Raw genomic sequence first — 26125 nt, forward strand, 5'->3', positions numbered from 1 at the left:
TTAACAGTGGATTAACTGTTAAGGAGTTAGAGCCAGTTTATATACGGTACCTAATCCATTCTATTGCCTATCCAATTCAGAGTTGAAGGGTGGTGACCTTTAACAGAGTGTAGACTGAAAATGAAACTGTCACTTGGGTTAAGGATAAAAAACTTTCTAAACAGAATCTATCAACAGGAAATACACTGTGTATTTACCACATTTTACGTTCTATTTAAACCAGTCAACTTTTCACTGCTGCTGTCGGTGTATAAGTTTGTGTGTGTTTTGGTGGATTGCCTCTAAAACTACCTAACTGTTCTTTACGGCTTTTGTCTTGTCTTTCACTTTTTCTTTCTGTTTACTTCAAGAATATCCAGTGCTTTATGGTACCTTAATCATGTTTATACAAATCATATCGTGTGATAGAGTATACTAATACATCTTGTCGCATAGCTTTACTCTGTGACAAGATGTTTCTAATTTAAAAGATGTTGCAGAAATGCAAGAAAGCAGTCCTAGATATTTGTTAAATATGGAGATTAAAGTACATAACCTGGTCAAAAGGGATTCTAAGATTCTTCACAACCAAGGTAATAACATCCAGAGTAAGTCTGGCTAGACAGCTCGACTTACCAGAATTATAACCATTAAAATTTCACTATTTATTTTAGTGCTATGAAGCTTTAATAAGGACAAAGCTATTTTTTAACTTTATTATTAAAAATGTATTGATCAGAAAAAAACAAACAAACTGCACCTTCCATCTACTAAACCAATTCAAACGATTTAAATAAAAAGACGACTGCCTAACGTGAAGTAAAAAAAACACCTTCAGCTGCACGATGTTGTTAATTCTCACCTACTGTACAGATGTCTCAAAAAACATTTCTAATTTCCTTTTCTTGTTTTCTGTTTGATCGGCTTGTCACTCAAAATTTAAATGAAAGCCTTCTAACTACCCCTAGCTCAAATTAATGACACCCCCTTTTCCTGTCAGTTGTCCTTTTACCTTTTTCACATCTCGTAGCTATTTTTGGCTGCTAGGACACTCACAGGCAGAGGGTGGACTTTTGATCTAGTATTTAGTCCTCTTCCCCACAGTGGACACACCATAAGAGCATTTCTTATAACCCAAGCAACTTCAAGTAATTGAAGTAAGTAATCATGAGATTTTTTACATATGCGATTTTTTTCCTTCTAAAGTGTATACATTAATTGTCAGTGTGCGCATTTTGAGTGTCTTTTGTATTTTTGATTTCTTTTTGCTGTTTGGGGAAAATGTTTTAGTTCTAGTGTTTACAGTTAGAACCTAACCAAGACTAAACTCCATACCAAGTGTAAGTGTAGTTAGTCTTATGCTCTGTTTTCTTGTTGATGTGTCTTTCCCTGTTTCCTGTATGAGCCTGTATGTCTCTTAAGTTATGCCCGTGTCTCCCTCTGTCTAAAAACTATGTAAACTCTTTCGGTTTACATATTCCCCTCATTATATTACTCTGTGTCTCCCCAGCATGTCTCCTCCCATCGTTGTGTGAAATAGTCTGCGTCTTATTGTTTCCTGTTTTACTTTGACAGTGTCGTGTCCTGTGTTCAGTGTGTATAGTTTTGCTTCCTCTGTGTTGTCAGTCCAACTTGCTCCAGTTTTGTTCCCTGTGTGTTTCCACTCTCCCTAATTACCCTTGTGCACTTATATTGTGTCTTTTTTCCTCTTTCCTTTGTCAGATTGTCTCTATTTCCTCTGTGTCCTTTGTGTTATGGTCCAGTTCGCTCATTCGATTTTCCCTGTGTTTTACTTTTGCTTTTGTTTTTCAAGTTTAGTCAGTTAGCCTGGTCTCGGTTTCATGTTTTGCCTTTTATGTTAACATTGCAGCTTCAATAAACGGCTCGCTTTCTGTTCAGCTTTATTAATTTAAAATGTCTGTAGAACATTAATCAATAATTAATAAATTGTTTAACAACTTGTGTCAGAGTGGAAATATATATGGGCCTGACTGTATTTACATATATATTGGTTGGGATTATTTGAAGTTAAATAAGGCCAAGCGTGAATCTGACAAACATTTTTGCAATTTTGAAAAAATAATACTTAAGCTAATGAAATTTCTCTTGTTTTTTCAGATATGGAGGCTGAGGGTAAGTGATGTAATGTGGCAGTCCTACAGTCATTTTCAGAATGTCTTTTAAAACTAAAATAGTGGTAAGGTATGCGGTGAGATGAGAGATGAGAGAAAATGGGAGTAGAGAGATACGAGAAGAAAACACAAAGTAAGGAAGCTGTTTGAGAGGAGTAGATTAATAAGCTGGAGCCTGTAGCGTAAGAGGCAGGCTACATCCTGGACAGGTCACCTGTGGGCTAACACTTAGAGACAGACAACCATTTGTACTCACATTCACACCTACGGACTCACACCTAATCTAGAATGACCATTTAACCTAACCTCACTAAATGTCATGGTCCTGGGTCATTTGACCCAATGTTTTGTTTTAATTATTATTATCTTATGCTTTAGGTTATTCTGGTTATGTCTTTTGTTATGATTTCTCGTTCCTAGGTTTTGGTTCCCATGCTCCCTCTGTTCCAGTTCAGTCAGGTCTTTGTGTAAAGCCCGTGTCTCTTAGTCTGTGTCTTTGCATGTGTTTTTTGAGTTTCCTGTTTTATTGTGAAGGTCTTTGTCTTATGTCAGTGTGTTCAGTTTTGCCTGTCTCGTCTTGCTTATTAGGTTCAGCTGTGTCTCCCTCCTGTGTGCGGTTTCCTCATTTCCCTTTGTGTATATTAGTGTGTGTTCTCCAGTCAGTAGTGGTTTTTGAGATGGGCGACTGGTAGTGGTGTGCGGATCGATACTGAAGTATCGATTCTTCTGATACCAGTAATTTATGTTCTAGAATTGATTCTCATATTAAAATATCGATATTTTAGTACTTTGGGGTAAATTTGTAGTTTATCATTAACAGGAACACAGTGGAAAGAAACTCATTCGGATCATCTGGATTGTAAGGAACTACTTCCCCTTACGCCTTTCATAGTCATGTGCAAAATACGGCTGAATAAATGTGTCGCAGCCCCTGGCATGCGCACTCACAACAATGGCTGAGCATAAACGGAGTGGCACCTAATAACCAGCTCGAAAAACAAAACTACACAAAAACAAACCAACAAACTAGGGCTGTCAACGTTTTACGCTGTCATCACAATTAACGCAATTAAAAATTTTAACGCAATTAATCCATCTGTGGCGCAGAATTACTCAAAATCCCTGAAATGTTTCTGTCAAAGCATTTCAGGCTGTTTGTCCAAAGTTTGTCCATTCTGCGCTCCAGATGGGTTGATTGCATTACAAATTTTATTCGCGATAATCATGATGACAGCGTTAACGCATTAACATTGACAGGCCTACAACAAACACAAAAACTGAAGACATTATGATATAGACTTATAATTTGCACCGATGTGTTTTCTAAATTCTATCACACACATATACGCGAAAATGTTCGCCCAGGGCACCAAACAGGCTGTTGGTCCATCTGTGTTACCTACGTTTCTCTGCTCACCGTGTCCCGTGTTTCTCCCTGTGTGCTTATACAGTGGGATGCAAAAGTTTGGGCATCCTTGTTAATAGTCATTATTTTCCTGAATAAATCGTTGGTTGTTACAATAAAAAATAAAATGTCAGTTAAATATATCATATACGAGACACACACAGTGATATTTGAGAAGTGAAATGAAGTTTATTGGATGTACAGAAAGTGTGCAATAATTGTTAAACAAAATCAGGCAGGTGCATAAATTTGGGCACAACAAAAAAAGAAAGAAAATCAATATTTAGCAGATCCACCTTTTGCAGAAATTACAGCCTCTAAACGCTTCCTGTAGGTTCCAATGAGAGTCTAGATTGTGGTTGAAGGTATTTTGGGTTTGATGGCTTCCGAGCATGGACAGCTCTCTTTAACTCACACCACAGATTTTCAACAATATTAAGGTCTGGGACTGAGATGGCCGTTCCAGAACGTTGTACTTGTTCCTTTGCATGAAAGCCTTAGTGGATTTTGAGCAGTGTTTCAGGTCGTTGTCTTGTTGAAAGATCCAGCCCCGGCGCAGCTTCAGCTTTGTCACTGATTCCTGGACATTGGTCTCCAGAATCTGCTGATACTGAGTAGAATCCATGTGTCCCTCAACTTTGACAAGATTCCCAGTCCCTGCACTGGCCACACAGCCCCACAGCATGATGGAACCACCACCATATTTTACTGTAGGTAGCAGGTGTTTTTCTTGGAATGCTGTGTTCTTTTTCCTCCATGCATAACACCCCTTGTTATGCCCAAATAACTCAATTTTAGTTTCATCAGTCCACAGCACCTTATTCCAGAATGAAGCTGGTTTTTCCAAATGTGCTTTAGCAAACCTCAAGTGGCCCTGTTTGTGCTGTGGGCGGAGAAAAGGCTTCCTCTGCATCACTCTCGCATACAGCATCTCCTTGTGTAAAGTGCGCCAAATGGTTGAACGATGCACAGTGACTCCATATGCTGCAAGATGATGTTGTATGTCTTTGGTGCTGGTCTGTGGGTCGACTCTGACTGTTCTCTCCATTCGTCGCTTCTGTCTATCCAAGATTTTTCTTGGCCTGACACTTCGAGCCTTAACTTGAACTGAGCCTGTGGTCTTCCATGTTCTCAATATGTTCCTAACTGTGGAGACAGACAGCTTAAATCTCTGAGGCAGCTTTCTGTATCATCATGATGGTGAACAATCTTTGTCTTCAGGTCATTTGACAGTTGTTTTCAGACCCTCATGTTGCTACTCTTCAGGGAAAATAAAAAGAGGAGGGAAGCTTACAATTGACTCCCTTAAATACTCTTTCTCATTATTGGATTCACCTGTGTATGTAGGTCAGGGGTCACTGAGCTTACCAAGCCAATTTCCGTTCCAATAATTAGTTTCAAAGCTTTTGGAATCAATAAAATGACAACAGTGCCCAAATTTATGCACCTGCCTGATTTTGTTTAAACAATTATTGCACACTTTCTGTACATCCAATAAACTTCATTTCACTTCTCAAATATCACTGTGTGTGTCTCGTATATGATATATTTAACTGACATTTTTTATTGTAACAACCAACGATTTATAAAGGAAAATAATGACTATTAACAAGGTTACCCAAACTGTATAAGCACACAGGGAGAAACACGGGACACGGTGAGCAGAGAAACGTAGGTAACACAGATGGACCAACAGCCTGTTTGGTGCCCTGGGCGAACATTTTCGCGTATATGTGTGTGATAGAATTTAGAAAACACATCGGTGCAAATTATAAGTCTATATCATAATGTCTTCAGTTTTTGTGTTTGTTGTAGGCCTGTCAATGTTAATGCGTTAACGCTGTCATCATGATTATCGCGAATAAAATTTGTAATGCAATCAACCCATCTGGAGCGCAGAATGGACAAACTTTGGACAAACAGCCTGAAATGCTTTGACAGAAACATTTCAGGGATTTTGAGTAATTCTGCGCCACAGATGGATTAATTGCGTTAAAATTTTTAATTGCGTTAATTGTGATGACAGCGTAAAACGTTGACAGCCCTAGTTTGTTGGTTTGTTTTTGTGTAGTTTTGTTTTTCAAGCTGGTTATTAGGTGCCACTCCGTTTATGCTCAGCCATTGTTGTGAGTGCGCATGCCAGGGGCTGCGACACATTTATTCAGCCGTATTTCGCACATGACTATGAAAGGCGTAAGGGGAAGTAGTTCCTTACAATCCAGATGATCCGAATGAGTTTCTTTCCACTGTGTTCCTGTTAATGATAAACTACAAATTTACCCCAAAGTACTAAAATATCGATATTTTAATATGAGAATCAATTCTAGAACATAAATTACTGGTATCAGAAGAATCGATACTTCAGTATCGATCCGCACACCACTACCAGTCGCCCATCTCAAAAACCACTACTGACTGGAGAACACACACTAATATACACAAAGGGAAATGAGGAAACCACACACAGGAGGGAGACACAGCTGAACCTAATAAGCAAGACGAGACAGGCAAAACTGAACACACTGACATAAGACAAAGACCTTCACAATAAAACAGGAAACTCAAAAAACACATGCAAAGACACAGACTAAGAGACACGGGCTTTACACAAAGACCTGACTGAACTGGAACAGAGGGAGCATGGGAACCAAAACCTAGGAACGAGAAATCATAACAAAAGACATAACCAGAATAACCTAAAGCATAAGATAATAATAATTAAAACAAAACATTGGGTCAAATGACCCAGGACCATGACATTTAGTGAGGTTAGGTTAAATGGTCATTCTAGATTAGGTGTGAGTCCGTAGGTGTGAATGTGAGTACAAATGGTTGTCTGTCTCTAAGTGTTAGCCCACAGGTGACCTGTCCAGGATGTAGCCTGCCTCTTACGCTACAGGCTCCAGCTTATTAATACTTATTACTAAGTACTTCAAATAGTGTAGTGGTTAATACATTAAAAACTGTAAGGCTGCACATTTAATTCCAGCTGGAGATATTAGCTTTTAATAGTAATAAAATTCTGGAGCTTACCACCAGCACATTGTTATTATCCATCATTAAGATGGTATATTTCCTTCTGTGTAGCCCATGCAGATATCTGAGGACCTTATGTTGGGTTATTTGGCAGACTGGAGGTGATCGACACTTTTCTCTTTTCTCTTTATATCTCTGTATTTGCAGCGCATGCAGTTCTGCAAGGAGGTGCAGAAATTACTGTTAATATGGCCGGGATAGTGGAGATGATCGACACCTTTGATCGGCCCGGTAAAGCTTTTGCTGCTGGTACCTACGCAGGAGCAGATGCATTTGCAGATGGATTTGAGGACAAACCTGGAAAGCGTGTTCCAAAGGCAGGAGTGTATGCTGCTGCAGGAGTGGGCTACGCTCGTGCTGAATGGAGCGTTTTTGACGCGGAAGCCAAAGGTCCAAATGCCAGTGCAGGAGCCGGAGCTTCTCTATCTTCTCTCAGTGCACGAGCTTTTGCCAGAGCAGAAGTAGCCAGTGCTTCAGCCTCTGCTGGTCCATTGAAAGCTAAAGTCGGCCTGGCAGTAGATACAGGAGTTGGAATTGGTGCCAGTGGTCTAGAAGCACAATTTCTAGGAACTGGTTTCACTATTGGCCCTAGAGTGAAGATTTCCCTGTTAGGCAACAGTTTTGAACTTAACCTTGTATAGATGTCGGCTTTATACCAAGAAACCATCATCTATTTATGGCTTCTTGGTGAAACTGATTACTAACTAATAAATAAATAAAATAACTAATTATTTATTAGTTCTTTTAGTTATTTTAAACAATCTGTTGGGTAATGAACTTACAATGAAATTCAGAATCCACTTTAAAACTCTGTTATTAACATATTAAGTTGTAGATTACAGGTCCCTGCTTATATATCACAGCTTCTGAGACCTTATCAATGAAGCTGGCATCTCCAGTTCTCTAACCAGGGTTTCCTAACTTTGCCTCGCACTGATTTTAAAAGCAGGGCTGATGGTGCTTTTGAGGTTGGTGCGCCCAAGCTGCTTACTGCTGAAAACACATTTTTATTCATTAGCTTTTCTTTAATGTTCACCTTACAGCCATAGTTGGCAACTATTTGCAGGTATGTGTGTTTGTTGGAATGAATGTCTGAATGCTACGGTTGATTATGTGTCTGTAAATTTGAACATGTTTACATAGCTTCAGTCTGTGGCTTTTGTTTTAATTCAATCTTTTGCTTCAATCTGTTTTGAAAAGTGCTATACAAGAGTATACAAATAAAGGTATTATTATTATTATTGTTACTACTACTATTATTGTTATTATTATTGTTGTTGTTGTTGTTATGGCAAAAAATTATAATCATGACTACTTTAGTCAGTATTGCAAATATTTTTCCTAATTATTCAGAAAATAAAAATAATGCCATTGCTGGAGTTGTGTTTTTGCAGGAAGTTGCTGTTGTTGAAAAACATGCAAAAAAAAAAAATTAGAACAAAAAAGAGAAAAAAATAAATAAATGATGAGGTGGTGCAGGACGCAAGTTCATCCACTAGGTACAGTTTGGCACTTTTTCACCTGTAAATCTTGTGAATAGGATGAGCAACTGTAAGAGCTTGTCACCACTGTAGGATTTTGAAGGCATAGATGAGGCTGAATAGATGCCTGGGTGGCAGTAGACTCTCCTCATGTCTTAGATCTCATGTAGTTAGTAGAATGAGACATCCTTACCTCACAGCCTCATTTTGATTGAGTGATTGATGACAATTGAATACACTGTGCAACAGAGCTACATCATAAATAATTTCGTTTAATTAATTGTCCTCCTTTCTTCTATGGTTTGTATATTTGACCTGTGTGCCTCTTTTATATGTTGAAATCACTTCTAACGGATACACCTGTGTGTCATCCAGCAGGCTTCTATTCATCACATACACTTTAAGAAGAAAGACATCTATCAACATGGCTTTCTGAGATCAGATTCTGGGTCACAGACAGGAAGACAGGACACAGGAAGGCACAAATTATAGAAATTAAAAATGAATTAGGTTTAGCTTGGGATGAGAAACAGAAATCCAACAGCTAGCTCTCCCAGGCTAACAAGCACCTTGTATGCAAACAATGGATACAGTCTCTGTGATGTCACCTACTGGTTGTGTTGCACTGTATTGCGTTGTGTTAGTTGGCTAACTCTATCCAGACATTTGTTGGTCAAAGTGGCCACACGTGTCTAGCAAGCTGGTGCTCTTTGGTGGTGGAGGAGGGAAAATATCCACAAAGGCCCAAACACTCTTTTAAAATATTTGTTTAATCTCACCCACTGTACATAAATCTGAAGAAAAGTTGTGTATTATTTTACTACAGCAGTTCTCACAGTGAAATTCCAGGACTAATCAGCTTTCATTCAGGGTAAAGCTGAAGTCAGAAAATAGGCAAAAACAATTTCAAAGTATACTTCTTTACTTAACTCAAATAACTATAGTTTATTAAGTATTCTAAATAAAAGAGATTCACTTTGATTAACCTTTAGTTCTGACTTAGATATCTGTGGAAACAAATTAACCTTTTTATGTTGATAGATTTGAGCTGGGCATCAGTGATATTTTGCGCAGTTTTCACCTCTCGCTATGAACACTTGCTGTCAGCTGCACACAGTGATAAGCTGGTTTAATGTTGTGACTGACTTTTGTAATACCATGGCCATAAAGGCTGCCACAAGCACAGTCAAAAGTTTCACAAGGTGTGCAAACAAATTGACAAAATGACATGTAGATGCAGGGTTTGTGTTCTTTGTTCCCCTTCAAATCTTAGTGTAACAGACGCATGCCAGAACCGACCACATATTCACACTTTCGAACACTTTATTTGCTGTCTCTTGTAATGTGCGGTGGAGATGAAGTGACAAGTGTCAATGCAGTTTATTTCCAAATCATTAAGCCCATTCCCATATCCGGATCTGGCCCACACATGGGCCAGCACAAGGCCAGTTGCAGACACACTGGTGGTCCTGTCCTGGCGCATGTGTGGATTACCTCTGGCAAACCTGATCTGGGCCACCAAAGGGCCATCATTCTTTGCGGTATGTGGGCCATGTGTAAGTTTTGTGCAGCCACAGGGCCAGTTGCAGACACACTGCTGGCCCTGTGCTGGCCCAGAACAGTTTCAGCTCTGGCCCCAGATGTCAGCCTAATGTGTACCTTAATCAAGCCATGTAATAACAACATGTGCATAATAGTGCAAACGTAACATGACAAAACTCTGTTCAGACAGTGAATTAACTTATTCTTATATAGGGCTTTTGTACTCTCCCATATTACTCAATATGCTCTATACAACATTCAGCCAATTTCTCTACACTGAATGCCCCCTAACTACATTCATACACATTCACACTTGACATGGTGGAATCAGGGATTGAACCACTAACCTTCCGATCCATAGGTGACCTGCTCTACCTCCTGAGACACAGCCCCCCAGTGGTAAACATGAGTAAGCCCTCACTAGGTTTTCGATAAAGTGTACACACACAAACCTGTCAAACCTGCATTTGAAACGTTGGTTACCATAGCAGTATAGTGTTGCAACATGGCATTTGGGTCTTCTAACTAAAGTAGGAAAATAGGAACCTAAAAAGTCCCACATCTGGTTGACATACACCCTGCCATGACACCAGTCAGTCAGAAGTGCCAGCTTGATACCAGATCCGGGCCAGACCTGCTTGCTATGTGGGCTACTGTTGCCATAATTTGCCCCAAATCATGGATCATCCCATGAATGCATTTTTCTGTTTGTGTGTGTGATTTTGTGTACCTTTCTCTTTGCAGTGCTTCAGATACCTTCTCAATTTTCCCAATTAATAAAGCAGTCATTTTTTTTCCAGTCAATGTCATTTGGCAAAATCTATGTATTTATTTCATATTTCATATCAAATTATGATATTGGTACATTATATTTTTATAGACTGATTTGTTGCATCTTTTTTCATATTAGACCACTTTTCCTGAAGATGGCAGGTAAGAACATTTAATCTAAATGTGTAATTTTGTCTGTCCTTTAAGGATATTTAGGGAAAACCTTTAATTTCATTTTATCTCAACTGAAAATGAAACTAGATCTCTTTAACGTTATATCAAATAACGTTTCTTTTTTTTTCAGATAACGAGGCTGGGGGTAAGAAAATGGATTGGCTGGACAGTAGAGAGACTAATATGCTACAATAACTGTATTTTGTACGTAAGACTAAGGTCCAGATGGACGAAAAAATGTATGATGATTTTTAATTATTTTTCTGTCAAAAAGTTATAAGAGCAATATGAAAAATATGGGATTCAATTTATGGGATTTCTGTTAAATCAGAATATTTGATCAGAAACATATGCCTAAAACTCATGGCCAGTGTTGTCTATGATGCACTAATGCATTATATTACTAGTACTGTACTGTATATCACTTGAAAATGTTACAGCTGAAGAATAATTTAATTACTTATTTACAGTTGGGGAAGTGTAGTAATAAGACATTGGTGTATTATTGTTGTACCAGCATAATATCTACACGATGTACTCAAAGATAAAAATAAAAATAAAAATTTAAGCTTTAAAATAAACTATATGTACAACATAGTGGAACAAAGAACCATAACATTGAAATACTGAAAGCATCCAACATTTTAAATGTACTTAAGTAAGAGTAATCCTCCTCCTCATTGCAGCCCAAGCAGTCCAGTTAACACGTAAAGAGCTTGTGGGACCTGGACTACTGGGGTGTGCCAAAATGTGAATCGGTCCGGTAATGCTTTTGCTGCTGGTACCTTCGCGGGAGCTGACGCATTTGCAGATGGATTGGACAAAGCAGGAGCGTATGCTGCTGCAGGACTGGGCTGCGCACGTGCTGAATGGAGCGTTTTTGATGCCGAAGTCAAAGGGCCTAATGCCAGTGTAGGAGCAGGAGCTTCTCTGTCACCTGTGAGTGCCAAACCCTTCGCCAGAGCAGAATTAGCCAGTGCTTCAGCCTCTGCTGGTCCAGTGAAAGCTAAACTCGGTCTGGCAGTAGACACAGGACTTGGGATCAGTCCCTCTGGAGTTGAGGTGCTGGGAACTGGCTTGTCTGTAGGTTCTGGTAAAATTAGTGTTTCTCTCTTTGGCTCTGGGTTTGAAGTCAGTTTCTGGTAGATTGTACAAAATACAGATTTTCTAAACTATATTCTGCCCTTCATTACAATATTGAAGCCACTTTTTTAGCATTTAATAAGTGTCATGTGCATAAAATGTTCTAACATTTCAAATCATCTGTTAGAAATGTTTTTATGTAGTTTACGTTAATCTTTTTTAATGTTTTATTTTATTGAGTGTGCATGATCAGATTTATTGATATGAGATGAGTGAGGTTTTTTTTACTGTTTTTTTATTTGTTTATTTTTATTGGTGTAATGATTGGTTCATTGTTGTAACAAACTACTCAGCTGCCTTTCTGCTATCCAATCCAATCCAATCCAATTTTATTTATAAAGCACTTTAAAATACCCAGCACAGGAACAAAGTGCTGTACAGAAAATCTATCCTGTCTGATTTCAGTTTACTTTATATGTAATGTGAGTCAGTATATGTCAGTGTAGAGAATAAATGACTATTCAAGCCCATCTTCCATTACTGTTGGTTCTTGTTGTGGTGGAAAACGATTCTGGAATTTACCATAGTTTTCTGATTATATAAGACAATTATAAGAATATAAGGCGCATTAAACGAAACAAAACAGTCAAGTAAGTCAAACTTTATTCAACTCAGTCACAATAATGTTCAACATTGTTTAGTTGTAACACATAAATTACAGAACAATACACTTTCAGTTCATTCCTCTTTCACAATTCCATCAAATTCTTCATCTTCAGTGTCTGAGTTTAACAGTTGGGCGTTTTTTGGCATCAAGTATGCCCAGATCCCTCTCATCACTATCTGAGTCAGTCTTGTTCTTGTTACTTAGCTGTTCAGTAATGATTCTAGCCTTTTGGAAAACAAGGACGACACTTGAGGCTGATACCTTAGCGCAGTCATCCATGATCCATTGGCAGATAGTGGTGTAACTCACCCGCTTCATAAGCATGTCTCTTAACAGGTGCCATTTTGGGGTCCTTATACACACATCATAATATTATGTTGAAGCACAGTACATATTACTCCGTGAGGCTCCTGACTACAGTAGCCATAATGCTCCAACAATCCATCAAGCAGTGTGGTTTCTTAGCTTACCAAAGTCATACTAAAACATTTTGACAGATTTTAAGGATTTTAAGGGCACCTTATCTCTGAAAAATACAGTAGCCTACTAAACAAAATAGCGGAAAACAGTAACCAGTAAGACATGAAATCCAATCAACATGTCATGTACTGTAAAGATATCTGAAGAAAGTAAAAAACAAAAAAATGGAAATACACTCGGCATTCACACCTACAGGCAATTTAGAGTTTTCACTTAACCCCTATCCCTACTAAATGCATGTCTTTTGGGAGGAAGCCAGAGGACTCACACAAACACAGGGAGAACATGCAAATTCCACACAGAAAGACCCGAGCCTGATGGTGGAATTGAACACAGAACCTCTTTGCTGTAAAGTAGCAGTGCTAACCACCACACCACAATGCGACAGCATTTGCAGCACATTAACTTTATATTTAAACCAGGTAATTTATTTTTGTTTTATTAATTTTGTATTAATACCACGTGGAAAGCATGTGATATACTGCAGCTTTATTTCTGACAATGAAAATGATCCCAAAACATTTTGCCAGCCCAGTAAATTCATACCCAGATAGAAAAAAAGCACAGTGGCCATGTATTGGCCTCTTCACAGCCTGGACCTCAAGCTTGCCGATAAGATAATTCAGACAATGTTGAAAAATCAAGGTGGATATACCAAATATTGACTTTCACTCTTGGCAGAAGTGTACTGATTCTTCTGCCAAGAATGGGGGCCCGGCCCTGGAGCAGGGTGCCGCCGGTGCATCGAGCCGCCTGGGGGGCTCTTCAACTGGTGGGGGGGATGGTCACATCTTGCAGGAGCTTTCTTCTCTCAGGAACTCTCTGCAGGAGGGGGAGATACAGGAGAGGTGGAGGAAGATCTCAGCCTGGGCGTTTACCGTCTTATGTAGTCTGGAAGATGAGTGGTTGGTGGGGTGGGTGCAGTTTTCTCTGTGGTGGGGTTGGGTGGACTGTCCAGGGCTCTGTGGAGCCGGGGGGCGCTACTGCACTGGGCCCCGGTCTGATGGGCCTGGGCCCCCCTTCCCTGGCGGGTCGCGGAGGGTGGGAGTGCCTACTGGGGTCAGCGGGGGAGCTGGCCCCAGGGAGGGGTTACCTGCCCCCCCCTTCCTTCCCTCCCCATCTCCAGCTGCCTCCCTCTTCCCGCTCCTCCACAACCACCCACACATGCAGGGCCTTGGAGTGGGGGTATGTCACCAGGGTGCAGAGGAGGCTACCCCCCCCGTCCCCTTCTGGCTGCCTCTGCCTCAATTTTATCCCACAACTTAGACATTCACATTATTCACACTCTCATTACACATACATATAGGATCTTGGGGGTGGGCACAATCACGGAGTCCAAATCACCATCAGGGTGTATACCTCACCCCTGACGTCGTTGCCCACCTCTCAATTTTAAATACACTTAGTCATTGAGGGTTAGCAGGAGGGACTATGCGCTTACCTGCTGCTCCTTGGCAGGTAGCTCCATGCCCTCCTGGGTTTTAATTGCACCTTAGAACACATATGCATCAACACTACAATGAGCGGGTGGAGGGAGGTTTGGAGTCTTCTCCCACCCCCATTCTCTGCGGCCTGCTGGAGCGGGAGGGCTAGTAGGAGGAGTTGGCCGTCCGACTGCGGTCTGGGGTGTGGGGCCTCCCTGCTGCTGCGGAGTCGGGGTGGTCTGCCTCTCCCCACCGCAGGGAAAAGGGTAACACCACCTGGGTCTGGGTGCAATTCCCCCCTCCAGGGGCAAGGGTACCTAGACCCGGTTTGTAGAGTACGCTTGGGGAGTGTGATTGTGTGTACAGCGTCTCTTTATGTCTGTCTCCACGTTGGTTGAGTGTGGAGTGAGTGCATATGAGAGCATGAGGGTGGGAATGGATGTTTGTGTCTGTGTGTGCCTGTATGTCTGTGTCTATATGTCAGGTTGGGTATCAGACGCCACCTCTCTGGGGACACCTCAGGCCCTCCAAGGTTTGGAGGCCTATCTCCACCCACCACCACTTCCCCTGCCGGTGGCGGACTCCCTCAGGTGTCGGTGTGTTGGTGGTTCTTTGTGTCTGGGGGTGGGCGTCCGGGTACACACCGGCTCACTCCTTGGCGGCCGCTTGTCGGGGCCTGGGGCCTGGGGCTCGCTCGGGCCCCTTTGGAGGTGGGGTGCCCCCAGCCTCTCGGCCTAGGGCTCGGTCACTCAGGCGCAGCTGGGGGCCGGCGGAGCTCACGGGCGCATCACTGCAACTCCCCCTGACTTCTGCTCCGCGGCTGCTGGGCGAGCCCTCATCTGGGACTCTCCTCAGCTCTTACTGGGACAGTGGCGCGGCTGCCCCTCTGTTGGTCTTCCATGGTCTCTTGTGTTCTGGGGGCCTCTGGATGTCTGGAGTTTTGATCTCCTCCATACCCGCTTCACACCCTGGAGGACGGGGCTGTGGCCCCCCCACACTCCCTAGCAGATCATTACATGGAGAAACCTTTGGAATGCAAGCATGCTGATCCACACAGGTATGCACACATGGGTATTCACAGACGCGGACTAAAGCTTTCTTGGCTGCTGCCTCAAAGCACACTGTGCGCTGTCTATCTTGCGTGCTGCACAATATCGTTTATTACTTAGTAAATACTGATATCTATGACTAGCTAGTTTATTGTGATGGTGCTTTGTTTTCTCTATTATTATGTTGCTCTTTGTTGTTTGCTGTCTCCTCTGTTTGTTTTTGTTTGTTTGTTTGTTTGTTTTTTTCTCCATACAGGTGACCCAGGAGTTTTTTTTTTTTTTTTTCTCTCTCTTCCCCCCCCTTCTCACCGTCTCTTCTCCCCTTTGGTTTTCTTTCTTTCTCTCCCCCTCTCTCTCTCATTCATTCCCCCTGTCCTATTTATTAAAAAAAAAAAAAAAAAAAAAAAAAAAAAAATGACAAAGGATGAACTGAAGCTCTGCCATCACGTAATGTCGCATACTGCTGTTTCTGATGTCATTTAGAAAAAAAAAAAAAAAAAAAAAAAAAAAAAAAAAAAAAGAAGTGTACTGATTCAGTTTTTGCCTTATATACTGTATTTTCATGCATGTTTACGCAAGTTTCAATAAATCACTTCACCTATGTCACATTTTCCTGGAAAATCCAAGTGAACCAAAATGTGTCACTACAAACCATGTGAGAATATTCAGTCTTCTTACTGGTAAGATAAGTCTGGGCCATGAGCAAAAAAGTAAATACAAGAAGAAGGTACTGTGTTCTGGACTATCAGAAAAGATAGAGAATTTACATTCTTTGAGTTGGCCCATACCAAGCACATCAGGTGCGAAAACACCCTTAAAATATTTAAATACATTAATATACAGTGATATAATTTATTATCTTATTCATCTAAATGTATTAGTAGCAATAGTCTTTGTTTTAGGCAAGGTGATCCACTTTGTTACCACTTTTGATTTGTTCTGTTTTTTTAGCTGAAGAAAACACAGTAATTGTAATTTCATACCCAGAGAAATTTACTTTCACTTTTCATGTATGAGTTTGTGTGTGTTTTGGGGGATTACCTCTAAAACCACCTAACGGTTCTTTATGGCTTTTGTTTGTTTTCGTTTTCACTTTTTCTTTCTGTTTACTTTGTGTTTTACTTGGCTTCAAGAATATCCAGTGCTTTATGGTACCTTAATCAAGTTTATAGAAATCACATAGCGTGGTGTAGTATACTAATACAGCTACAGTCACAGAGGTTTACTTCACATTGACTGAATTGTTGCATGAATAATGAATATCCCAGAATAAAAAAGCTTACTTTAAATGTTACTTTAAAATGCCTGTAGAACATTAATGAATCAATCGTTTTGTCTGGGTTCAATATTTAACTGGATATATAATTTCCTACACCAGTTTAACCAGCTTTTGACATTTTCTTTCAGAGTAAAATACCTGAAAATGGAAGGTAAGCAAACATAATCTAAAAGAGTAATTCTCAATCTGGCAGTCTAATTTTTTAAAGCTATATTGACTGATAGTTTAACTATATGTCTCTCATTTTTTATATACTGTATATAAAGCATTTTATGTTTTTGCTGAAATATAATTTAGGGACAGATTTGCTAAACCAGGCAATATAATGTGTGACCACAATAGCACTGATAGGTTTGGTTATTTTTGCAAATGATTTATAAAAGTTGTGATGTTTTCAGGTCATATATGTGTACGTTAAATACAGGCCTACGGTGGCAATCAGGCAAATAATGGACACAGGCTTAAGTAATTGACAGGCTCCAATGTAGGACTTTAAACTGTGCAACAATATACAAAGACAACTTCAATGGATAAAACGACCTAGAAATGTCTGACTGAAAAAAAGTTTATTTCTCTCCTGGCAGTGGTGATGTTAACTGTCCACCACAATGTTTTTGCTTAGTTACAAAAATAAAGTTGCTAGTGACCCAGGATGTTATAAAGCACATTCCAGGCTCCTTCTATGCCAAAAATGATTTAGCTAGATGGCTGACATGTACAGTTAGGTCCATAAATATTTGGACAGAGACAACTTTTCTGTGCATTACCACAATTAATTTTAAATGAAACTCAGATGAAGTTAAAGTGCAGACTTTCAGCTTTAATTCAGTGGGTTGAATAAAAAGATTGCTTAAAAATTAGAGGAACTAAAGCATTTTTAACACACTCCCCTCATTTCAGGGAAGTAAAAGTAATTGGACAAATTAAATAACTGAAAATATAGTGTTCATTTAGAATACTTGCTTGAAATCCCTTTGCTGCAATGACAGCCTGAAGTCTTGAGCTCACGGAAATCACCACATGCTGGGTTTCCCCCTTTTTCATGTTGTGGCAGGTCTTTACTGCAGCAGCTTTCAGTTACTGTTTTTTTTAACAGGCCTCGTTAAACGGCTCGCTTTTTGTTAACATTCAAGTTTTGTTCCCTGTTCCTTGGAGTCTGTGTTTTGGGTCCTTTTCTTCAATCCTACAGTCTGCCTCTGCCAGACTGTGACAGAACGTCCTGACCACGCTTTTATGGTAACCCTCTATAACTCTTCCTTACTTTGCTTCCTTTCCTGTGAAGGTGGGGGTTAGCTGTTTTCCTGCACCATGCCATAGTTCTTCATACATATTCTAACAGTACTTTCTATTTGTGCTCTCTACGCCCTAGAAACTGCCATATCATAATATTGCGAGCAATCACAAACTATAGCCTCCTTAAATAATGTACAGGGTGGGCCATTTATATGGACACACCGTAATAACATGGGAATGGTTGGTGATATTAAAGTCCTGTCAGAAGAAATGCCAGCACAGGCATCCAGTATCCATAGTTTCAGGTGCTGCACCTCTCATATCTTCACACCATAGACAATTGCCTTCAGATGACCCCAAAGATAAAAGTCTAAGGGGGTCAGATCAGGAGACCTTGGGGGCCATTCAACTGGCCCACGATGACCAATCCACTTTCCAGGAAACTGTTCATCTAGAAATACTCGGACCTGGCACCCATAATGTGGTGGTGCACCATCTTGCTGGAAAAACTCAGGGAACGTGCCAGCTTCAGTGTATAAAGAGGGAAACACATCATCATGTAGCAATTTCAAATATCCAGTGGCCTTGAGGTTTCCATTGATGAAGAATGGACCCACTATCGTTGTACCCCATATACCACACCAAACCATCACTTTTGTTGTTCCAACAGTCTTGGAGGGATCCATCCAATGTGGGTTAGTGTCAGACCAATAGCGGTGGTTTTGTTTGTTAACGTCACCATTCACATAAAGGTTTGCCTCATCACTGAACAAAATCTTCTGCGTGAACTGAGGGTCCTGTTCCGAATTTTTGTTTGACCCATTCTGCAAATTCTGTGCGCCGATCTGGGTCATCCTCGTTGAGATGCTGCAGTAGCTGGAGTTTGTAAGGGTGCCATTTGTGAGTAGCTAATATCTGCCGAAGGGATGTTCAACTAATGCCACTCTCCAGTGACATGCGGCGAGTTCTACGCTGTGGGCTCTTGCTGAATGAAGCTAGGACAGCCACTGATGTTTCTTCATTAGTGACAGTTTTCTTGCGTCCACATTTTGGCAAATCCAACACTGAACCAATTTACTTTCCCTGGAACAGTCTCTCACTGTCGTTCTCTAAACCTAAAAGAGAATTATGGATTTGATCAACTGGTCTCTGAGTGCTATTGACACCCTTTTCTCAACGAGAAGTCTGGGCTCGGGAGAGCCTGAGTGCCCTGGAGGGACTTTCCCTGCCGGTTACACGATGGACGGGTGGCAGAACTGGAGGACCGTGTGCCTGGCGGGACTGTTGATCGAGGACGCTGAAGATATCTACCTATTCGGAACCATGATAACAGGGTTCATGCTGATCGGCGTTGGCTTAGCCCTGGTTTATCAGAGAAATAAGAAAGCGGAACCGGCTGTTCAAACCCCCACAAGTCTGCCCGCTGGATTCGAAGCGACGGGACGAGGTGCGACCTCTCACAACGAACGTAATATGGTCAACACCTTGGAGACGCTTACAGCTGCTGTGAAGGCTCAAAACAACACCATTGAGCGTATGAGGGGAAACATCAGAGAGAGGCCTGCTCAAAATGAGACCCTTGAGCGACAGTTGGAAAACATCGCGGAACGGATCACTGTAGTTGTGAGGTCTCAGAATCAAAAGACTGACAACACCACGGAACAGAAGTTTGATACCATCATGGGGAGGCTCGCAGCTCTTCAACGGGAGATCGAGAGACCAGCCTTGGAGTGCTAGAATTCGAGCTGCTCACAAAGGAGAAATCAACAATATTCAACATTTGGACACCACGGCCCCAGCTGCAGGCCCAAGGCTGGAGCCCACCAAAACAACTCCCTGATAACGACTGTGTGATGACTATTCTTCCCGCCCCATGAAGGACACCTGGATTGGCTGGAGGACTGTTTACTTAGCCTGATAGGCCGAAGGACACTGTCTCAGCTAAACTATGGACACACACACACACACTTACACTGATAAGCACTCACTCATCCCCCTCCCTTTCCAACGCCTTAGATGCTTGTGCCCTACCGGGGATGATAGCAGTCAACTGGACCAGCACAGATGCTGCAGGACCGGATGCGCTGTCTACGCCGGCTCTCTCTTACCCTTTACCCGCCCTGTTGCTTGTCTCGTGTTTCTATGGTGTATTGATAGTCATGTGCTTTTGTGCTGAGGTGTTTTTTCTTTTATCAAACTGTTCTCCCACTAGGAGCTCAGTCTGAGTGGAGTTTTTTTTTCTCCTCCTCTTACCTCATGTAGTGTATTTTCGTTGTTTTTTTCCTATCAGCCTACCTTCTGACATGTCTGCCCAATGTGATGTTTGTGTAAAGTTGGTCAGAAGGTTCCTTTGTGAGTGCGCATGCGCCATTAGCGTGCTGCCTGCTGTAACCCCTAATTTCCCTCGGGATGAATAAAGTATTCTGATTCTGATTCTGATTCTGAACCAGTTTCACGAAAATTAGCAAGCAGTTTGCTAACTGTAGCATGGGTGGTCTCGTAGGGTGTCTTGCATTGAAATCTGCTGCAATGACCCGGTTACTGCGTTTACCAGATATCAACACAATTTCAATCCGCTCCTCACGTGTTAACCTCTTCGACATGTCAATGGCTGTGAACAAAGAGAAACTTGTAAATAACTCATGAAAGAATAAAGTTACGTTGAAACCAAACACACCATTGTTTTTCTTGTGACATTACCAATAAGTTTGATGTGTCACATGGCCCTCTTCCTATTGAAAAAACAAAAACAAAAATTGGATCCAAGATGGCCGACTTCTAAATGGCCACCATGGTCATCACCCATCTTGAGGAGTTTGCCCCCTCACATATACTAATGTGCCACAAACAGGACTTTAATATCGCCAACCATTCCCATTTTATTACGGTGTATCCATATAAATGGCCCACCCTGTATATTAAGGAATTACTTTTTTTTTTTTTTTAAATAAACGTCGATTCTTGTCTACTGTGCAGATATCTAAAAACAATCAAGTTATTTGAACTTGAAGCCAAACAGCAACACTGTAAAATCTAGAGCAGATTTTCGTTACTTGAATATTCTCACTTTGACAACTTTAGCTTATCGTACAGTACAGATATCTGGGGTGGTTTTGATCCCTCCCTGTTCATATTTCCTGCCTTCACAGTGCAAGCTGGAACAAGTGCTCCCCCACAATAACAGTCTATGCCGCTTTTAGTTTAACTTCTGCATTTTAACAGAATCTTGTGAGTCACTTGTAAATTAATAATAATTAACTTACTCGTACTTTGTTCTGAAAAACAAATCAAAACAATAAAAAAAAAATACTGCATGTTTAAGCACCTTTGTGTTTAAATGTTTATATATTCAAGTATTTCAGAAGTAACTTTTTTCTTTCCAGGACATATCCAAACAAGAAGCAGCTCAACAGCAGCAAATATGGGAGGTAGGTTTCACCCACAGGCTTCTAACATAATTTTAAGGGTGTAATTTAACCAAAGTTACTAATTTCTCCCAACAATGAAAAAGTACGTGTGATGCAGTGTTGCCAAATTAGCGACTTTTCCGCTATGTTTAGTCAGTTTCCAGACCCCCTGAGATCATTTGCAAGTCCCAAGCCCGAGTAAAGGAGGAGAGTTGGAATTCAAAGATTGAGAGGGGAAAAAACCCAATAATTGCTAAAAGAAATTTAATTTGTAGTTCTAAATATATTCTAAATACATTTAGGGTGCTTTTTACTGACTTTATGTCTCTTCCACGATGTTATTTCTCTTTCCTACAGCGTGGGTTACAATTACATAAGCATGACCAATTATGCAAATTAGGCGATTATGTCATGTAGCGACTTTTAGGACAGCCAATAGCGATTTCCCTTACTGAGGAATTGGCAACACTGGTGTGATGGTTTGTAATAAAACTGTGACAGATGTCTAGCAGGAAAAACTTGAAGTAAAACATAAAATACGATAATGTGGGTTTGTAGAGTACTCTGCTTTCTTCTTGAATGGAGTGCACTTACTGTCAGCTGCACACAGTGATAAGTTATTTTGAGTTAATCAAGATTGATGTGATTTAGACAAAACATGTCTACATAACATTTTTTTTCTCTTTCAAATGCAGATGCTGGTAAGTTTTGTGTGTGTCAAAATACATGTGCATGCGCTATTTTTCATGTAACATTAAGTTCTGTATTATATTTTCTTATATGTGTTAAAAGAATTGAATGTAGAAATTAAAAGTACTTCATATGTGTTATATTATTTTATAATTTTGAGTATGAAAACAGAATACAGTGAAAATAACGAATTTTGCATATCACTCCTATAAAATTTATGACCCCCTTACAACAACATCAATATTTTCATGTAATGGATGGATTTGTCATTCATATTTGTGAGGTTTAACACCTTTGCATTAACAACAATGTTTTAGTCCATCATTTAGCATAATTCTTGTTTTAGTACCCCCTTTTTTTTTTTAAATCCCATTTCTATAATATTGTAGGAATATCCACTGCTATAACATTGTCTTCTATGTATCTCGGTTTACATTTCTCCTTACTTACAGCCCATGCAGGTGGAGCACTTGAGATGATCGATACCTTTGATCGGCCTGGCAGAGCTTTTACTGAGGAAACCTTTGCTCGGGCTGGAACATTTGCAGATGCATTTGAGGACAAACCAGGGAAGCGTCTTCCCAAAGCCGGAGCATATGCTGAAGCGGGAGTGGGGCACGCCCGTGCTGAATGGAGCGTTTTTCATGCAGAGGCCAAAGGACCCAATGCCAGCGCAGGAGCTGAAGCCTCTGTGGCCTCTGGTGCCCAAGCCTTTGCCAGAGCAGAAATAGCCAGTGCTTCAGCCTCTGCTGGTCCAGTCAAAGCTACAGTTGGTCTGGGATTAGACACAGGAGTGGGAGTTAGTCCCACAGGTTTCGAAGCCAAGGTGCTGGGAACGGGTATCTCCTTTGGTCGCAAAATGGGCATTTCTCTGTTTGGCACTGGTTTTGAATTCAATCTGTGGTAAACTGTGCCCAGTACAGATCTTTCTAAACCGTGCAGTGACATGTATCAAAAACAAGGCCTCAAATTTGCACATAATTAATAAAGTATCATGACATCTATAATCACCTCTGAAAGATTCTTCAAAATATGTATTGTTGCTGCTGATAAATAAATTGATGACTGATTTTGTGTTTATTTTTATTGCTTTCAGATTTAATGTCCTTAAGTGAACATTTAAAAGTTTTACCACTTCACTTATTTTATCATCTTACTTTATCGCTTTATGACACTGAGATTAAAGAAAAGGAAAATTCATTGTAGCTAATTTAAAAACAAGTTTCTCTAAAATGTAAAAATAACTTCTCCTTTTAGTTATTCAAATCCAGAGGCTGAGTGTAAACTAATGTTTTATTATGAGCCATATTAGGCATGCTCATGAATCATATTATAAATAGGAAGTTAATTTTGTTATGATATAAGAACAGTAAAATAAATACTTTAACTTTGATGTAACCCTACAGTTAGATATGATATACTACTGTTCAGGAATTCAGGCAAACTGTCAGGGTTCCTGGGTCGTTGACCCAGTGTTTTCAGTTTTGTCATGTTCCATTTATTTTCCACATTCATGTTTTCACTTCCTGTTTCCTGTTTGAATGTGGATTGTTTGAAAACTAATCATGAAGCTATAGTTCAGTCCATTAATTCAGCACCCACAAGTATTTAAGGGACAGAGTACTAGGACAGTTTTTTGACATTAGTTATACACCAATAATGGACTACACTGGTGGCCAATGACATTCTAAACCACCCCAACTTTGTCAAGTTTATGACAATCTTAAGTCATAAAGATTGTCATAAAGGTTTATGTGGCAGATAGCTGTTCTTACTTTCTTACTTGTCCTGTATTTTATCACAAACAGCTGTACAAAGTACTAGACATGGACCAATCCGATATATCGGTATGAGTCCGATACTGACCTAGATTACTGGATCAGATATCGGAGAGAAATAAGAAATGTAATCCAATCCATTAAATATCACAAAAGCACCTCACAAAACTTGCAACACAACCTTAGCACGTCAGAGCAGTATGCGTCACGTGCTGGAGCGGCAGCCTGTGGCTTGCAACATGTCGGCGGTCTGTTTGAGCATTTGGAGACTCGCTACCAAACCGGCATCTCATCTCCGAGAAAGCTATCCCAGAGAAGTTCTTTTCTGAATGTTTGTAAAGCATTCCCACGTTAAGCTTAACAACCGATATATGGAGCGACTGCCTCGTCTTCTCTCCCCCTCCCTCTCCTGTTGCTACTTCAGTCATGAAACTGATCAATGATCAGTGGATTTATCGCCCACTCTCGTATAGAAAACTATTCCGTGCATATATAAAACAGGTCCGCGGCTCCGAACCGTAGTAAAGGGACCTCTGGCTAATACGTCGGGTTCGTGTCGGGCTCGTAGCCGAAAACTAGCTTTACTTTGTTGTCTGGGTCAACTTTGCTAGCGAGAGACAGAGAGAGGCGTTGAAAGACTGCTTCAACCGAACTTATTGTTTCGGAGGAAAACACGAACACAGTGTACAGTCGAGTCTTAATAGCTTACTTACAGCTGGGCTCGTCAGGCACTCTGTTTGGCTGCAGTGGTTATTATTATATTTACATGCTTCCAGCTCCCGTTTCTGCTCGGTGACAGCTCGTACTTTTCCTTTTTCTCCCTCCCTCGCTCACAGACACATCATGGATATGGCAGTCCATTCTCCCTGCAGCACGGACTACACTGCCCATGAGGCTACATTGTTTAGGGCGATGCCTGTAACACTCTGCCTATTGCCTTCATATTGAATCATTTTAAAAAACATTTCTTCACGTCATTATGAGACGCGAGATTGAGTCACGGGCATTTGAGCCTCTTAATGCGTGTTTTGTTTGGGTTTCCACCGGCGTGGAATTACCAAAAATAGAGAGGGCATATGAAACAGGAAAAGACGGCCATGTAATCCATTTATTTCAACAAAGTAACTGTATTCTGAATACGACCTTTTTAAACGGTAACTGTAACAGAATACAGTTACTCATATTTTGTATTTTAAATACGTAACGGCGGTACATGTATTCCGTTACTCCCCAACACTGTATATAGTAACTATTAAGTCTAATATATACCCTAGTAAGCTATAATACTTTTTCCTCTGGGAAGGTCTGCAATTCTGTTGAAGAAAGATGTTGAATCTATTTAAATATTGTAGAAAAATTATTGATTTCTGTGCATTTGTTTTACACGTGCATTAAATTAAAGTCGATTACATAGATTAAGCATCATGGGGTGGGTAAGTCTGAATCCAAGAAACTGTCTCCCACCTTCATCGGCCCGTTTGAAATTGACTCTCTGCTTAACCCGGTGTCTCTGTCCGTCTAAAACTGCCCCAGAACATGCAAATCCATAACGTTTTCCATGTGTCACAAATGAAACCTTGTCTCTCCCCGTCCCTCACCTTGTTGTAAATAGCACTTCCCCCGCATCTTTTTGTATATACACCTGGTGGATTTGTAATAAAATTATTGTGTGCATCTGATCCTGGAGTCCTGCGATTGAGTCCTCTACGTCAAACCGTAACAGAACTTATACAAAATGCAGCAAGATTTTTTTTAAACAGTTTTATTGATTATAAAATACACTATATTGGATTCAAATCAGTATCGGCAGATATCCAAATTTATGATATCGGTATCGGAAATAAAAAAGTGGTATCGTGCCATCTCTACAAAGTACACGCACACTGAAAAAATGAGACTGGCCATCTCTTCGTTTTATGTAAACATCTTGCATGTGTTCAACACAATTGCCTGATGTTTTCAAGTTAAGATTCAGGATTCAAGAGCTTTATTGTCAATACAACAGTATACACTCCAAAAAGTAATTCATCAGGCCTTTTACCACCACTTGATTAAATCCATGGCTGCAAGATAAAAATTCTAATTTACTGATTAACATAGACCTTCTAAGTTGCAATCCTTTTTGGGGTTGTGTTGAATTAATAATGTTGGTAATTACATTAAATTAATTTTGTTATTTTCTAATTTCGATTATGATTATTTCATTTTACCAAAATTAGAAGCCTTTATGCTGTAAATAGTTTTGTCAGAGGGATAACCGTAGAGGCTTCCTTTAAACACCTATTTTATGTCTTTATAAAACTTGCCTGACCTATACCATAATATTACATTGAAAATGACTTTGGTTACTATTGTGATACAGCTTAAAGTAAGTATTGTTCTTGATCTTAAGAGCTGTAGCTATCTTTGTTTCGTTTGTTTTTTGTTTTTTGTTTTTTTAACCCATCAGGTTGGTGTGAAATATTGTTAATGTCTCCAAAAGTTGATTCTGTTCATCTGAACATAGTGTTTTCAG

The 26125-nt window shown here is 40.3% G+C and overlaps 2 protein-coding genes across 2 annotated transcripts; both read left to right on the forward strand.

The window, feature by feature from the left end:
* Nucleotides 1-514: 514 nt before the first annotated feature.
* Nucleotides 515-7193, forward strand: LOC146684972 (uncharacterized). Its single transcript, XM_085442983.1, has 3 exons — nucleotides 515-572; nucleotides 2098-2112; nucleotides 6622-7193. Exons 1-3 carry the CDS (start codon nucleotides 515-517, stop codon nucleotides 7191-7193), a joined length of 645 nt encoding a protein of 214 aa, XP_085299109.1.
* Nucleotides 7194-18813: 11620 nt separating this feature from the next.
* On the forward strand, nucleotides 18814-20173 carry LOC146684973 (uncharacterized). The gene has a single exon (XM_085444094.1). It carries the CDS (start codon nucleotides 18864-18866, stop codon nucleotides 19470-19472), a length of 609 nt encoding a protein of 202 aa, XP_085300220.1. The 5' UTR covers nucleotides 18814-18863; the 3' UTR covers nucleotides 19473-20173.
* Nucleotides 20174-26125: the final 5952 nt, after the last annotated feature.

Source organism: Copadichromis virginalis, linkage group LG20, assembly GCF_057382275.1.
Source record: "Copadichromis virginalis isolate Kocher_CV1m ecotype Utaka linkage group LG20, C_Virginalis_male_GT1.1, whole genome shotgun sequence".
Lineage (NCBI taxonomy): Eukaryota > Metazoa > Chordata > Actinopteri > Cichliformes > Cichlidae > Copadichromis > Copadichromis virginalis.